Genomic DNA, 17,175 nt, shown 5'->3' with positions numbered 1-17,175 from the left:
AAAAGAAACTGAGGCAAACAAAGATCAAGTGACTTGTCCAAGGTCACATAGCTAATAAGTATCTGAGGCTGGATTTGAACTCATGAAGATCATGAAGATAAGTTTTCCTGACTCCAGGTCTAGCACTCTAGCCACTATGCCACCTTTGCTGAACTGAATTGAATGTTTTACCTCCACTTTTAGTGCAAAGATTGGAGCTTTTCATTCCTAACATAAATATACCCTTCCAAGCTACCCAAGTTAACAAGACTGTATTTTTTTTTAAGCAATATAATGTTTGTCAGAAATCTTGAATTGATTATATTGACTGGAGGTCTAATCCCTGCTTCCTGGGAATAGCTAATTCACAAATTCAGTAAATTTTAAGATTCCTTTAACTTCAAGGAAAGCTTCCTAGAAGATTGAAGTCCTTAGAAATTAGTATGGAACATGCTGGCTGGGTATTAACTAGATACTTAACATTGTGTTGAGTAAGGCTTAAGAGTTCAAAACAAGTATGTACATGTGGTTGTTTCAGATGTGTCTGGCCCCTTGTAAAGAATTGTTATTTGAGGTTTTTATGACCCCATATTTTGGCTAGAATTTTAAAAACCCTGGCATGTGCACTGGCCTGGGACTCAGATGCAGTGCCTCCGCAAACGGCATGGTGTTCCATCCACTGGTCGTAGCCATTGCCATGGTGTTGGCACCTTACATCATCACCACTCGCCGATGCCTATATGGGCCTGGCAAAATTATAATGACTGGAAGCCCAGTGAGGGCAGTCATGTGACTATCAGAGCGGCCAGCCAATTGGCTTGGGGCTGTGTGTGGTCAGCTTGGGGTCTGCTGCTGTGTGTTCTCAGCTGATTCCTGGGCGGTGGTGCGATCCAGGTTGTATTATTTCCCTTTCCCCATTTTATTTCTTTTCCCTTAATCCTACTGATCCTGTTTGTGGTTTTTTAAGTTCATTCTTGTTAAATAAATCCTACTCTGTCTTGAGGGAGGCTGTTGGTCTCCTTCCTTGCCCCAAATATTGTGGCGAGCCGCCTAGCTAACACTCCCCAATTAAAAATTGGTCCCTACACCCTGATTATTCATAAAGACACCTTTTTTTCCATATGCATTTTTTCCTTTGCCCATACATTTTAACCTTTTCTTTTTTTTTTTTTTTGCGGGGGCATGGGGGTTAAGTGACTTGTCCAGGGTCACACACCTAGTAAGTGTCAAGTGTCTGAGGCCAGATTTGAACTCAGGTACTCCTGAATCCTGCCCCCCATTTTAACCTTTTCAATCTCACTAACCAAAAAATACTTCTTTCATTAATTTTTCAAAGCTCTGCCATGATTTTCCAATCTCATTATATCTATAAATATCCATTGGAGATGTGGAAAAGAATATTAACATGACAAAAAGTAGCTTATTCATTGGTTATTAGGAAATAGGAAGTTTAGAATGAACAATATAAAGAGAACTTAACAAGCAAATTGATTTTTAAAACTTTTTTGTATTAGCTTTCCTTTTCTTTAAAGGAACTTTCTAACACCTATGACCTATTTGTACAGGCCTTACCCCTCTGCTCATAAATCATCATCACTGGGCTATTAATGGGTAATAGTTTTAGTCCATTTGTTTGACTAAATCAATTTCAAGCTTTTGTTCTTGGCAAAAATGTGCAGTCTTGGAAATCCAGAAAGAAAATGTAAAATCAGACCTCATTAACTGCAGCTCACTCTGATGCTTCAATTTCAGTTCTTCTTCTAGTTGGTCCTTTTCCTGAGCCAGCCGCTGTCCCAGATTGGAAATCTCTTTTGCATAGTACTGTTCCATTTCTGACCTCTCTTTCTCTAATTTCCTCTCAATTTCTTGGCTTTGAGTTGTTTTTTGGATCTGATCTTTCAGGCTTTCAATCACCTCTTGAGATTTCACATTTAGCTCTTCCAGATGAGACTTCTGGTCTTCTAACTCACTGATCTCCATCTTAAAGCCTTGCTCAATGGTCTTTCTCTCCTTCTCAAAGTTCTTTTTCATGAGCTCTATTTCTCGCTCATAGTAATTTACCTGAAATAAATGGCATCAGAATATTATTGAAGTATTCCTCTATTTTTCTTACAACACAGTTCTAAAAAGCCAAAAGAGATAAGCATGATCTTAAAACATCTAAAATTTGTTGTTACATAAAAACATTAGCAAAGAAGATAAAACTATCATCAATAATCAATAACATTACTTTTTATAGGCTGCACCTTAGTCACCCAAGTAGGGCAGAAGCTTTAGCAATTATTGAGAGAATGTGAAATTGTCCTGACAAATGGTATGAAAAATGAGGGCTTGTTCTAAACACTATGAAAGGAACCTAGAAATGTATTTGGAGCTAGAACAAACTTTAGAGAAAAGTTACATGGTTTATCTGGCCAGTGATGAACACATCAATTCTAGTGTTAGTTTAAGGATGACTTCGATTTCAAGTTTTGCATTAATCTTTTTTTTTTTTTAAGTGAGGCAACTGGGGTTAAGTGACTTGCCCAGGGTCACACAGCTAGTAAGTGTGTCAAGTGTCTGAGGCCGGATTTGAACTCAGGTACTCCTGACTCCAGGGTCGGTGCTCTATCCACTGCACCACCCAGCTGCCCCAAGTTTTGCATTAATTTAATCTGGGAGACAAGAAGGTATGGAACATAAGCGTAACTTATCTCTTCTAGCTCTCCCTTACTTGGGGAATATGATATGTGATAACCTATTTTTGGTAGTGTATCTTGGAGGGGAAAAAGTTTCAAGCAAATAATACTATTGGACTAACGAGATTAAAAAAAAAAAGAACAAGAGGATATTTAACCTTCCTGTCTTCCCTTCTCTCTCTCTCTCTCCTCTTTCTCTCTCAATAGATAGATAACACATCCATATATGTATAGATAATATAGATTTATATATCTATAATAGAGATAGATATAATATACTAGATGTGTATATCTTGTTATATACACTCTAAACAATCTAGATGCCTGTAGAGAGGCAGATATTGATATCTATATCGTTTGTTGTTGTTCAGTCATTCTTCAGTCATGTCTGACTCTTCCTGACCGCATTTAGGGTTTTCTTGGCAAAGAAATTGGAATAGTTTGCCATTTCCTTCTTCGGCTCATTTTACAGATGAGGAAACTGAGGCAAACAGGGTTAAGTGATTTGTCCAGGGTCACATAGCTAATAAGTGCCTGAGGCCATATTTGAACTTAGGAAAATCAGTCTTCCTGACTGACTCCAGGACCAGCATGCTACATACCCACTGTACCACCTAGCTACCCAAAAGATAAAGATGTAGCTCTTTATCTGTATATATCTCTATATTTAGAGACAGAAAGAGGAAAAGGGGAGAGAGAGAATGAATATAGTAAGAGACAGCATGGCCTAGGGAATAGAGAGGCAGTTTCAGGGTCAAGAAGACTTTGGGTTCAAGTGACTGACTCTGACACATACTGGTTGTGTGACCCTGGGCAAGTCACATGTACCAGGCAACTCTTACCAAAAAGATAAAAAGAACAGATGGTACTCATAAGAGACTTATATAGAAAGAATGTAACCAGCCAGACTGACATCAGTTATGATTCTTCTGAGTCAAGAGCTTGTCCCCAAGAGGCAAACCTGCCAAACTTAATACAAAGAAAAATTAAATCCAAGTCCCTGTTAACACAGTGTCTTGGAGGACTTGCCAACAATTGACTACAATCTACATAAAGTCCATAAACACTTCATGCGATAAATGATGCTGTACATCCACTTTCAGCATGTCATAACCAAGCTTCATTCCTATCTACACTTCACAATAATTTCCTCATCCTTCTCATGACTTCCTCACTAGCAAGGCCTCTTCCAAATCTGTGCCAGACAGATGACCTTGTCATAAATGACAACATTGAAGCAATAGAACAAGCAAAAATGACTTTCTTTTGACTAAATGCTCCTTTTGTGGACTGTGACATTCTTTGTCCTCTCTTACTTTACCTTGGTTTCCAATTTGATCTTGAGGTCTTGATAATGTTCTTTGAGTTGCTCTATCATTATCTCTGTTTCTATACTCACTGGTACGTGGTCATCTCCAACAGAAGTGACACCTGCAAAAAAAATAGCATTTAATTTCTCCCAGTGGCAGAAAAGATGGATCCTATTCCACATCCCTAGATGTGAAAGTGAGATGTCAAGTATTCATGCTTTCTACCTACTACCCTCATAAAAATGTACAAAAACACTACACACAACATGGTAGAATTTGTTATAAAGCTGACATCGGGAGGACAGGAATGACACCCTGTATTATAGTGAGAGCAACAAAGTAAAATAGAATATTCCCAATTATTCTAATAACCAGAGTTTTCTGTTAACAGGCATTTGGATATTCCATGTGGCAATTATGGCCTCAAAGACAGGAAGGCCTGAAAGTATTTCTGAATCAGAGAAAGAAGGGACAAAATTCACTAATGACATATATTTTATTGTATTCTTAATTTGGAATCTGGTCACCTTGTATACTTTGGTGTATATACCAGTATAATCTGAGAGGACATTCCCATTGGCTCTTCCCCAGATTTAGAGGAGTCTTTAGAGAGCTTCTTGGTGCATACAATTTGTAGAATTTGTCCAGGCTCATACAACCAGTATGTATCAGATGCAAGAGACTTGTTCTTTTTTCACTATGCAATGCTGTCTGCACTATATTCATTTGTGTGTGTGTGTGTGTGTGTATGGAAACAGAGTTAACAACACAGAGATACTGAGATTAAATAGTACCTTGATGTTCTATTGATTCAATTTTACTACCAATCAAGAATTATCCCCTGTACCTAGTGATGTAGTAATTAAACTTATCTGGTATGATCAGAAAATGGATTGCTCTGGTTAATTGACTATTGATGTTTAGTAGAGGGTATTTATGTACATGTGTTTATATATGTACATATACATATATATTAAAGTGTATACACATACCACATATACATGCACACACCCTTGCCTTATTAACAGAGATATACAGAGAGCTTGGTTTGTTGTTGATAGAAAATTAGCCTCAGAGTCAAGAACACCTGGATTCAAGATCTGCCTTTGACATATTGTGGTCATGTAACTCTGGGCAAGTCATGTGCCCCAGGCAGATTTCTCCTTCCAGTTCATTCTTGATATCATTGGCCAACATCTTTCAATCTGGCCACTCCTCTACTTCAAAGATTCCTTAATGTCAACCAGATAAAGGTCAGACAGATTTGAATGACATTAAGGAACTACATAATCTGGTTCCACTCTACCTTTCCCGTCTTATATTACTTCCCTTTATACATTCTACTTGCTAGACAAACTAGCCTCTGTCCTCTGCCCCTGTCCAAATGCCCCATACTTTCCTGCTTTTTGTGGCGCTGTTCCCTGAGCCTGTAATATATTCTTTCCCTTCCTTCACTTTTGAACCCCAACTCAGATGGGACGTTTGTCCCAAAGCCCTCAATGACTGCTACAGTCAGGGATACCTTTCCCCCTTGGACCTCATATATCTTTTTTTTGTTCTGTGCCTTTCTGATATACTTATGCTGTTTCATTGTCTATTATGGTTACTTTAGAGAGTATCTGTATCTTTTCCCCATTAGACTGTAAGCACCATGAAGGAAAGAAATCAAGTAAAAAAGCATTTTTTTAAACCACTTACTGTGCGCCAGGCACTGTGCTAAGTGTGGTAGATACAAAGAAAGGCAAAAATCAGGTCTTGTTTTCAAAGAGCTCACAGTCAAAAAGGAAGGACAAAATGCAGATAACTATGTACAAATAAGATATATACAGGATAAGTTAGAGATAATCTCAGAGAGAAGACATGAAGATTGAGAAGAGTCAAGAAAGGCTTCTTGTAGAACATGGGACTTTAGATGAGATTTGAAGGAAGCTAGGGAAGCCAGAAAGTATAGGTAAGAAAAGTGTTCTAAGCATCGGGAGATAGCTAGTGAAAATGCCCAGAGCTGTGAGATGGAAAAGCAAGGAGGGCAGCTAGGTGGCACAAGTGGATAGAGTACTGCCCTAGAGTAGAGGACCTGAGTTCAAATCCGCCTCAGACACTTAACACTTACTAGCTGTGTGACCCTAGGCAAGTCACTTAACCCCAATTGCCTCGTCAAAAAAAAAAAAAAAATTGAAAAGCAAGGAGACCAATGTCACAGTATCACAGAACATATGGAAAAGTTTCCAGGAAGTCTGTAAAAAGTTGGAAGAGGTTGGTTATGAAGGCGTTAAATACAAAAAAGGGGTTTACATTCATTCCTGAGGGTTAAAGAGATCCACTGAAGTTGTGGATTCAGGGAGAGAATGGTTAAACCTGTACTTTAGGAAGAATTTGATAATTATGTGGAGGGTGGATTAAAGCAGGTAGATATTTGAGGCAGGGAGTGCAACCAGTGTAATTATTAAATAATCTAGGCATGAGGTGATGAGGGCTTGCACCAGGATGGTGATAGTCAGAAGAGAAAGAAAGTGTGTACAAGAGATGCTATGAAGGTAAAATTGACAGGGCTGGGCTACAGATTGGGAATGAGGGATCAAAAAGAGAGAAGAGTCAAGAAAGATACTTACATTACAAATTTAGGTGATTGGAGGATGCTGGTACCCTCCATAGTAATAGGTAAGTTAGGAAGAGGGAAGATTTTGAGGGGAAAGATAGGAGTTCAGTTTTGGACATGAGTTTAATACGTCTATGGGACATCTGGTTTGAGATCCAAAAAGCGGCTGGAGATTTGAGACAACAATTTAAAGGAGAGGTTACGGTTGGAGACAAATAGATCTAAAACCATTTATATAAAGATGATAATTGAATCCATAGAAGTTGATGAGATCAGGGCAGCTAGATGGCACAGTGCATAAGCCACCGGCCCTGGATTCAGGAGTAGCTGAGTTCAAATCCGGCCTCAGGACACTTACTAGCTGTGTGACCCTGGGCAAGTCACTTAACCCCAATTGCCTCACCAAAAAAAAAAATAAATATTAAAAAAAAAAAAAAGAAGTTGATGAGATCACCAAGTGAAATAGAGAAGAAGAGAAGAGGCCCAAGACAAAGCCTTGGGGAGAACCCACAGTTACTGAGTACAACCTGGGTGAAGATCCAGCTAAGGAGACTTAAGAATGAGCAAGTCAGACAGGTGGGATGAAAACAAGGAGAGAGCAGGGGTCAAGAAACCTAGAGAGAAGGAAGTATTAAGGAGAAGAAAGTGAAGGACAATGTCAAGTGTTGTAGAGAGGTCAAGAAAGATGAAGACTGAAAAACGGCCATTAGATTTGGCAATTAAGATATAATTGAGGGGCAGCTCGGTGGTGCAGTGGATAAAGCACCGGCCCTGATTCAGGAGGACCTGAGTTCAAATCCGGCCTCGGACACTTACATTTACTAGCTGTATGACCCTGGGCAAGTCACTTAACCCCCCATTGCCCTGCCAAAAAAAAAAAAAAAGATAAAATTGATAACTTTGTAGAGAGCAGTTTTAGTTGAATGATGAGGTTGGAGCCAGACTGCAGAGTAAAGAAGAAAGTGAAAGGAAAGGAAGTGAAGCCACCAATTGCAGATTGCCTTCTTAAGGAATTTAGTCTTAAAAGAGAGGAGAGATACAGGACAATGGGTAGTGGGGATTGGATGGATTAGGTTGAGGATGGACATGTTGGGGTTTTTTTAATTTTTGCAGGACAATGAGGGTTAGTGACTTGCCCGGGGTCACATAGCTAGTAAGTGTCAAGTGTCTGAGACTGGATTTGAACTCAGGTCTTTCTGAATCCATGGCCGGTGCTTTACCCACTGTGCCCACCTACCTGCCCCCAAGGATGGACATGTTTTTAGGCAGTAAGGAAGCAGCCATTAGACAGAGAGAGATTGAATATAAGTAAGAGGGGGACATAGAGAGGGCAATCTGCTGAAGAAAACAGAATGGAATGATATCACTTGCATATGTAGAAGAGTTTGCTTTGGCAAGGAGAAAGATCATTTCTTTATCTGAAAAAGGGTTTCTCATTTGACAAGGAACCTTGTCTTATTTGAATTCTATTTCCCCCAGTGCATAAAAATGTATTTTGTACACAATAGGTACTTAACAAATATTTGTTGCTGTTGAATTGAAAGACAAAGTATGACAGGTCCAGTGGTACCCAGACAAAGAAAAATTAGAGAACAGATATCTAGAAAAGGAAGACATTTGTTTCCCTGGAAACTGGAAGACAGCATGCTAAAATCTGTCCTGTATCCATTTAATGAGGCTGAGCAAGGAAGAAGTCAATCCAAAAAATGTTTTTAGTTTAATGTACTTTATATGTTTCTGCAAATGACAATACTAATTTCAGTCCTTATTAGAGAAAGCCCTATATGTGACTCTACTAAATATTCTTACCATTTTTGCCTGTAGCAGATAGACTTCTCCTCATTTCAAGGGCCCAATTGACTCTCTGTATTGCTTCTATAAAAGGGGAATGGAAGGAACAACGAAAGAAAAGAAGGAGGTCTCATAGTTATTAAAAATAATGTTGGTTTTCTCGGTGAACAATACAGTATATAAAGTTTGCCTACTGTTACAGTATAGAGGGACTTGTAAGAAATTTTATGAGTTAAGACTACTGGATTTTATTCTTGGCTGTGGCAAAAATTAGTTTTATATATATAAAATGGAGTTAGACAGCAAATTGTCTGAAAAAAGATCTGGAAGTTTTAGGGATTTGTAATCTCAATATAAAATCAAGAGTGTGATGGGGAAGTCAGAAAAACGAATATGATCCTAGGCTAAACTGAGAGACATACATAGCTTCCAGGAATAAGGAGGTGATAAGTCCTACTATACTTTTCCTGGTTAGACCATATCAGGGAATATTTTGTTCACTTCTAGTGCAAAGTTTTAGGAAGGACATGGATAAACTGATCTAGAAGAGAGTAGGATTGATGCTGGTTTTTGTCCTTCATTCTCAAAGAGGACCAATGACATGAGAGTAATGTCTTGATTTGCACATGAATTGCATATAACCAATATGGTACAACACTCAAGCCCATGCCTGCGAAGACTTGCTGGAAAACTGGGGATATTTAGCTTGGGAAAAGCCTGGGGCTCAGGGTAGGAAGATGAGTGCTGTCTTCAAGTAATGGAAGGACTGTCTTCTGGAAGGGAGATTAAGACGTGCTATTTGGCCATGGTGGATAGAAATTGTTTTGAGGCAGATTTAGGATTGACATAAGGAACAATTTCCTAACGATTGGACCCATCTAAAAAGTGAAACAGGCTGTGTGGGAGCTAGCAAGGTACTCTTCATTGGAGGTCTTCAAGCAGAGGTTGGAAGACCACTTTTTCAGATATGTTGTGTTTTGTCTTATGTCTTGTTTGGGCTCTGTTTGAATTAGATGGCTGCTGAGTTCCCTTCTATTGGAAATTCAACGATCAATTTTTCCCCCTATGGTTCTACAGTATATTAGTCTATGCATTTCAGGCTCCTTAACTTAAGAAAACAGAATTACAATGATTAAGACCCAACGCATCTTCACCTTAGAAGATAAGTTCACTGGGGGCAGTAGATTGGTTCATTTTCTTGTGTTTACATACCTGGTGCTTAGGACTAGGTACCAGGTTCATAGCATTTAATAAATATTTGCTCGATTGGCTTTCAAAAAATGAAATATTCAAGGTGAATGGTGTTACTACTCTTGTTTCTTACTTAGAGTTTTCATTAGCTCTTTTGGTATAATTTTTGCAATTAATTAAATATGTGGCTTAAAAGGAAATCTGGGGAGTCTGGAAGTTTCGAAGTAGAGTTGTTGGTTAGACTGGGCATTTTGTACCCCTTTGTCCCATTGTCCCTAGAGGGGGCAATTATTAGAGGATTTCCCAAACCTCAACTGTGAGTTTTGCATCCTCAGGAAGCATTTGGGACCACCATGTAATGCAACATCTTTAAATGTAAGGATAAGCTCAACAGCTTCCTCCTCTAGGAGACCTTTCCTCACCCCCTGCAATTCCTTCAGTATTTATTTGTTTTGTACTGACTTTGTATATATTCGGTATTGATTGATCTCTGTGTATTATTTTACATCTTATATCATGTATACTCCTTGAGGAAAAGGACAGTCTCATTTTTATCTTTTTACTCCTATTGTCTAGCACAGTGCTTGGCATGAAGTGAATGAATAAATTAATAAGGGAAGAGTTGATTCAGAAGCACAGCTGGGGAAAAGCTGGCATGATTAGTTGCTCCTACTCCCTTCTTTATTACTACAACAAAAGCCTATTGCTCTATTTAAGTAAAGAATGTCCCCAAGGAAAGCTGTTCTTGACCAAGGCATTTGCCCTACTCTACAAATCCATAAAGGACCAATGGCGTCAGACCTACTCCAGGAGGACAATCAAGAATTTTTCCCCAGTATCATAAAGGGCAATTACCCTTTCCTTCATTTTCCCATGTGGAAAGAAGTTCTGTGCACTTCTCTAGAGGGAGGGAAGGAGGCATAATGTTTAAATAATATTGGACTCAAGAGTTAGAAAACCAGGGTTTGAGGTTCTCATAATTATCACTATGTGAGGGAAGTCACCTCTATAAGCCCTCAGATTCCTAACTTGTAACATGCAGCTCCTTTCTCCACCTCCTCCACAAAATTGTTCTAAGGATCAAATGGGGGTAATAAATGTAAAAATGCTTTGCTATATTACAATCTAATGTAGATGTAACTTACAGAATGTGAAGGGCTGGAAAGGACCTTAGCTATGAGGGGACTTAGGTGCCATCTAGTATAATGGCCTCCTTTTATGGATGAGTGGATGAGGAAACTCAATGGTTAGGTAGGTGAGGTGACTGGTGAACTTTACATAATACGTAGAAGAGCTGAAATTGACTCCAGGACTTTGTCACCAGGTCCAACACACTTTCTACTCTGCTGTGCTTCCCAGATGGCGAGAATTCTGTGAGAATCTTTAGGGTGATCTTGTGACTTTGGATAGGAGGGAATGCAAGGAAATGCATTCCAGGGCCAGGGTACAGAACATCTGAGGGGGAGAGTAGAAAGAACATTGGACTTGGAGTCAGAGGGAACATGGGGTTTGAATCTCACATACAACTTACAATGCTCAAGTCCCTTAATTCTCTTATTTGGAAAGTCAGGATAACACTGACCACACAACAATTGTTGTGAAGTTCCACTGACAATATAAGTAAAGTGTTTTGCAAGCATAGGTGGGCTATATGTCAGTATCAACAATACTAACCCCCCCACAGTCTTTGCCATGCAAAGTGTGCACACACTCATGCAGACTTGACCCTCTCTGCCCTCTGCTCAAGAGCAGTGCTCCTTTCCAACCCCCAGTGGTAGCAAAACTAGTGATAAGCCTTCTTCCTAGGGAAAGTGGTACCCAACCCAAAGGGCTTTTCATTTTTTTCTTCAGTTTACTCCTAGGAAATTTTTTATACCTCTTTCCCACTCTTTGAAAATATTCTCTCAAAGTGCAGATTGAGACCATTTTTAGAGACATAGTCATGATGGGAATTTGTTTATACATTTGTATTTGGTTTTGCTTTTCTTGCTTTCTCAGTTGATGGTCAGGGGAGATAGGAGGGATAAAGGAGGATATTTAAATTAATTCTAAAAAAAATATATATATGTATATATTATATATAAAATATATATAATATATAACTAGTTCTAAAATATATATATATAAGTATGTTATGTATTATGTATGTCTATTCTCTGCAGTGTCAATGTTTCCCCTGACTGCTAAGAGTAAAATCAATAAGCATTTATTAAGCACTTTCTATGTGCCGAACACTGAGCTAAGTCCTGAGGAAACAAAGAAAGTCAAAAGAGAGTCCCTGCTCTCAGGGAGCTAACAAATGAACAGGGAAGACAACATGAAACAACAATATACAAACAAGATATACAATAGGATACAAGAAGTGGCATGTTGTAGTAGAGAAACAACACAGCAGATCTGAGTTCAAATCTCACCCTCTGCTATTTACTACCTATGTGGCCTTAGGCAATGGCCTCCCCTCCCGATGCTTCGTTCTTTTAATCTAAACATGATCTCTAAATCTCAGGAGTTTTCCATCCACAAAAACCACTGCTTTATAAATACTCTTGAGCCTTCGGTTTCCAGGCTTTTTCCTTAGTACAAAGTATAGTGGGAAGAAACAAGCACAACTTCACTCAACTTAAGTTCAGGAGCACCCCACCCTCAGTGAATCAAGGAAATCTGGCTTATCAACAGCATAGGAGAAAGAATGCTCTAAGGTTATTTTTTCCAAACCCATTCTCTAGAATTTTAAGTGTTCTACCTTCTTGATCATCAGCATGGAGAATGTATCCATCTGGCACACTGTCCTTCTCTAGACTCCATGAATGATGGTATTTGCTCTCATGCAGCTGGGACCGCAGGCCTTCCAACTCTGTTTGCAGCTCATCATTCTGTCACTTAGGTCCTGTAAGGGGCCCACAGCCAGACAAACTCAATCCAACTTGCAGCAGTCACATCACAGACTCTTGGGAAATTACACCCAGACAGTAAAGGCCCACAAGGAATTTGCAGTCAAGGATACATTGTGTAGTTCATGTTTCCTATGTTTTTATATTTGTCAGGTGTTCCACAGATTGTAACCTGTACTCAGGTGGGCTGGAGATAGCACTTTATAATATTAGCCCGATAATAAGCTTCTAACTAGATTTTAAGTTCCAAGACATAGTAATTTCTTTGAGATCAGAGACCACAACTTCAATTTCCTTAGTATCATTCCCATGGTACCAATAATAACGCTGTCCAGGCAGTGGGTAGGAACTCATATACTTAATTAATTAATTTACTTATGTAAACAAGAATAAAGAAATGAAGTTAAAAATTTGACAGCTTTGGAAATGCAGGTGCTCTGATCTATGCATCAAGCTGTACAGAATTGGAAGTCTTACATTTTTTCCCCCAGTTGTCATTTGGTAATAAAGATTTCAGTAGTTTTAAACAAAACAGATTGCCAGCTTTCCCCATGCCCTCTCAATATCTGACATCACACAAAAACCCGATTATAACAAATTAACACATACAAACATTACAAGGATTCAACAATAATGACAGTCTCAGGGACAATAGCCTTCTGAAGTACAAAGATAAACCTGGGGCAGCTAGGTGGTGCAGTGGATAGAGCACCAGCTCTGGAGTCAGGAGGATCTGAGTTCAAATTCGGCCTCAACACTTGACACTTACTAGCTGTGTGACCCTGGGCAAGTCACTTAACCCCAATTGCTTCACCAAAAAAAAAAAAAAAAAGATACACCTAAGCTACAATGGAGGTACAGAAAAAAAATTGTCATCTCTGTTGACCTAGCCAGCAGAATCCAGGATTCAAAAAACAAGTACAGAGACAGTTAAGGAAAAAAAAGCAAGAACAATAATAAGTCACAGACAAATTGTAAGAAATTGAAGTTTGCAGATCTCATTTTGCACTGAATGGGAGCTATAGACATAATACCTAAATCCAGTCAAAATTCAAGAGGAAGGAAAAATGTACAATCTTTACTTGAATTAACCCCATTTCTAATGCTCACTCAAATAGGCTATAAGGAATAAGGATTCTGGGATGATTTATCTACTCCCCAACTCCCACCCCCTGTTTCATGTAGAAAGCTTAGAATTTGAGGAAGCTACCATGAGTTTGTGGGATACTACATATATGGGCAATAATAGTAACCAAGACTATAGATAATTTCCATATAAATCAACTTTAAGGCAAGTACTCTTATCTTCATTACTGAGAGCACTCTTAATGTTTGTTGAATTGAATGTGTTGGACATAATGATGACTGTAAATTCCTTGATAGGGAAGGATCTTGCTTGTGTTGGGGAATTCCTCAGGCTAGAGATCTTTAGATCCTCTAAAGAGTAATTCTTTCACCCAGGTCCCTTTGACTGAAAGGTAAAAGATTAAAAAGTATTACTAAGCCATCAGCTGATGGGTAGTTGGGTGGGCCAACAACTCCACAGAACAGAGGGAGTAACACTATCTAAGGTTTTACACAGCTTTATGGCAAAAGGAGTCCAGCAGGTGAGGCCTGCTCACTTTCCTTATTTGGCTGTTAGTGGGACAGGTCATCAGGTGATTGGGAGGGGGGGTGGGGTCTTAACTTTGAAGTGACTTTGAAGTAAATCCAAAATCTGGTCCATTCCTATAGTTTATCAATTGGGTAGGAGGTCACTAGTTAATCTCCTCAGATTACCTAGGTGGGATCCCAGGTGAGGTGGAATCAGACTGAGAGTTTGTCTTTACACAACACTGCAGGCTACATTTCTTTGAACTCTAACTGCTACTATTTCTGGGAGATGTTCCCCCAAACTCACAGCACACAGGTTTCATACATTTCCTACATATTTACATATATTTGTATCCCCATGCCTTAGCATAGTGCCCAATATATTACTAAGTTTAATAAATGCTTTTGCATTCATTCATTCGGGTATCATATGAGAACTTTTTTTTTTTTTTTCTGTAGCCAGGTTGCTCATCCTTTCTTCTCTTCTCAAAAAAACCAATAAATAACAAGGAAGATGTCTTGACTTGTCAATGATTTGGACCAGGAAAGTGTAAATTGGTGGGTACCAAAAAATACTCCTGAGAGCTACAAGTGAACCAGCTGGATAGTCCTGGGTTTAAAGAGTCCTTACCTCTCTTCCAGCTTTTATTTTATAGCTGCAGGTGTAAAGCAACCTGTTAGAAAGAGATAAAGGGGTCCAAACAATAGGAAAATAAATCAGTTCCTACGGGGAATTCTGAAACATTGCAGGGGTAGGCAGCTTAAAGGAAAAGAAATAACCATCTAGACTGAGCAACAGGTTTGGTGGAGACAAGGGACTCTCTGTCTTGTAGAATAGTCTAATCTACAAGATTAAATCTACAAAAGTCAAAGTAAAAAGTCTGAGGTATGTGATTGGGAATCCCAAAGTATAATGAGTTTTAATCATTCTATTCCCTCTTCTAGTTGAGTTTAAGTCTTCCAAGTCTAGTCTTCTGGTTGAATTTAAGTGGGGAAAGAGGAAAAAAAGAAACCTAAATCAAAATGGATAATAAGAAAGTTTGTAACAAGAAAAAATCAATAATAAGGACAAAGTAATAACTTAAAATTCTGAGAAGACAAAAACGTGCACGACTGACTGCTCCAGGTTTTCTGTTCTCTCTTCCCCTCTGCTTATAATTCTCTTACCTTCCAGGTTTAGATTGAACTATTACATCAACTAGATATTGAGCAAGTGTTCTTAACCTGAAATCTATGAACTTTAAAAATTGATAACAATTTCAAAATAGCTGGTTACCCTCTGTAATCTTCTGTATTATATTTTACACCATTTAAAACACATTCTAAGAAGGGATCCATAGGTTTCATCAGACTTCCAAAATGTCTATCACAGACAGGCAAACAGATAGACTCTCTCAGAAAAGGGAAGAGGGAGACAGAAAAGACAGTAGTTCCAAACAAGGAGAAAAGCAACAAAATGGAAAACATTTTTTCTGAAGATTTAGTGACAAATTTTCAAACAACTCAAGACAACATAGTAAGAACATCTTTTAGGATATATGTGGTAAATCAAATTTGGAAGAGGTCAGGGATAAATCACTTAAAGGGAGGAACAACCCAGAATCAATGAGGGTGATTCTATGAGTCAATTACCAGAATGGGAAAAAAACAAACAAACAAAAAAATGCCTAGGCTACGTTAATGTCAAAATGGTAACTTCGCAGATGCTCAACTGAGGTGTTTAAATCAAAGGAGAAATCAACCCCAACTTTTAGTAAAATTTGCAGTTGTAACTGATTGGAATGACGCCCCTACTGGAGACTTGCTGTGGAAAGCTCCACCCAGAGGAAAATGCCTCAGAAGGCATTGTGGCTTTTCCTTGGCGTCAGTTTTGCTCATGGGTGCTGTCTATCAAGGCTACCAGCCAATCAACTTGAGGAGCTCCTATGGTCTGGGAGGAGAAGGAAGGAGGAAAGGAGCCTGCGCAGAGAGCGCTGGCCTTTTTGGCTTCTGACTTGAGGTGGTGGCGGCACAGAGGACTTCACAGGAAATTTGAGGAAAGATAGGAATGCCAGGCTGTTAGAATTCTGTTCTCAATCTTTTTCTTTCTATTTTCTAATAAACCCTTAAAAACCTAAACCGTTTTATCAGTGATTTTTAGTCAGTTTCCCCCAAACTGGGGGAACAGATTAGAAATCCACATTTGAATCATAAATTACACACAGTCTAGCTTATTGCTCTACCCCATCACTGTCATCCCCTTTTCCCCCACCCCTGTATCGTACACACACACACACACACACACACACACACACACACAGCAAGTTTAAAAAGTTAGGCTACTAGGCTATCCATTTAATATAAATTTTCAAAAGACAAATACAAACATTCCATAGAAAAAATGCTTATGCCCACATCCCCAGGGTTGTGGAGGGTTATATTGCAGGAACAAGCCACCATGCAGAGATGAAAGGGGAGAGACACCAAAGTTATTTTTTCTCATGCAAACACTTCAGAATGATAGCAAGGGCTCACCATTTACCCTCTAGTATTTCCAAAAGGAAGCAGCGACGCACCAAAGATTTTTTGTTGTTTTTAGATCAAAAGGGGAAAAATGAGAAGCAGAATGTTGATAATACTTTATTAATAGTGCCTTTAAAAGATGCAAATCAATTTAAAAATCAGTTATTGTAGTTACTATTGATTGAGTTTCTAATTTACTTATTCTTCAATTGTTAAGTATTCTTTCTCCCAGCACAACAAATAAATCATGTAAGATTAATTTATGGTATTCACTGGTATAATTAACAATGATAAAACCAACAGGAATAACCACAGGATCAGGTTATAGTTAATCTACATCAAAAGCCAGATAGGGATAGACAGATGTGAGTGTGAGGAGAACAGAGAACAACTATCATTGCCGAGTTAAAAGAGGAAAAAACAGAAAGGAAAGAATTCTGTGCATAAGAGATGACTGCCTTAGAAGTACTTTAGGTAACTTAGTCCATAAACACATTGGAAGGTGATTGTATTTTAAGATGGTTAATTTTAACCCCAGCTCTATGCCACCTTTAAGGTACTAGATTTGTTCCCAACAAATCCAGATTTCAATGTATTGAATCATATTTTAAATTTTTCTAAAGGAGCTTGATAATGAAAGGAAC

At 38.6% G+C, this 17,175-nt stretch overlaps 1 protein-coding gene across 1 annotated transcript in view; it reads right to left on the bottom strand.

Annotated features, from left to right (window-relative positions):
- NINL (ninein like) overlaps positions 1-17,175 on the bottom strand; it is a 186,097-nt gene that overhangs the window by 32,307 nt on the left and 136,615 nt on the right. The window contains 5 exon segments of the mRNA XM_043989359.1: positions 1,694-2,040; positions 3,979-4,088; positions 8,373-8,438; positions 12,289-12,424; positions 15,412-15,420. Of these exon segments, the coding sequence (XP_043845294.1) occupies positions 1,694-2,040; positions 3,979-4,088; positions 8,373-8,438; positions 12,289-12,424; positions 15,412-15,420 (668 nt within the window).

The sequence above is a fragment of the Dromiciops gliroides genome, chromosome 2 (assembly GCF_019393635.1).
Source record: "Dromiciops gliroides isolate mDroGli1 chromosome 2, mDroGli1.pri, whole genome shotgun sequence".
Taxonomy (NCBI): Eukaryota; Metazoa; Chordata; class Mammalia; order Microbiotheria; family Microbiotheriidae; genus Dromiciops; species Dromiciops gliroides.
Note: the sequence above shows the minus strand (reverse complement) of the source record. Positions and strands in the feature narration are given on the sequence as shown.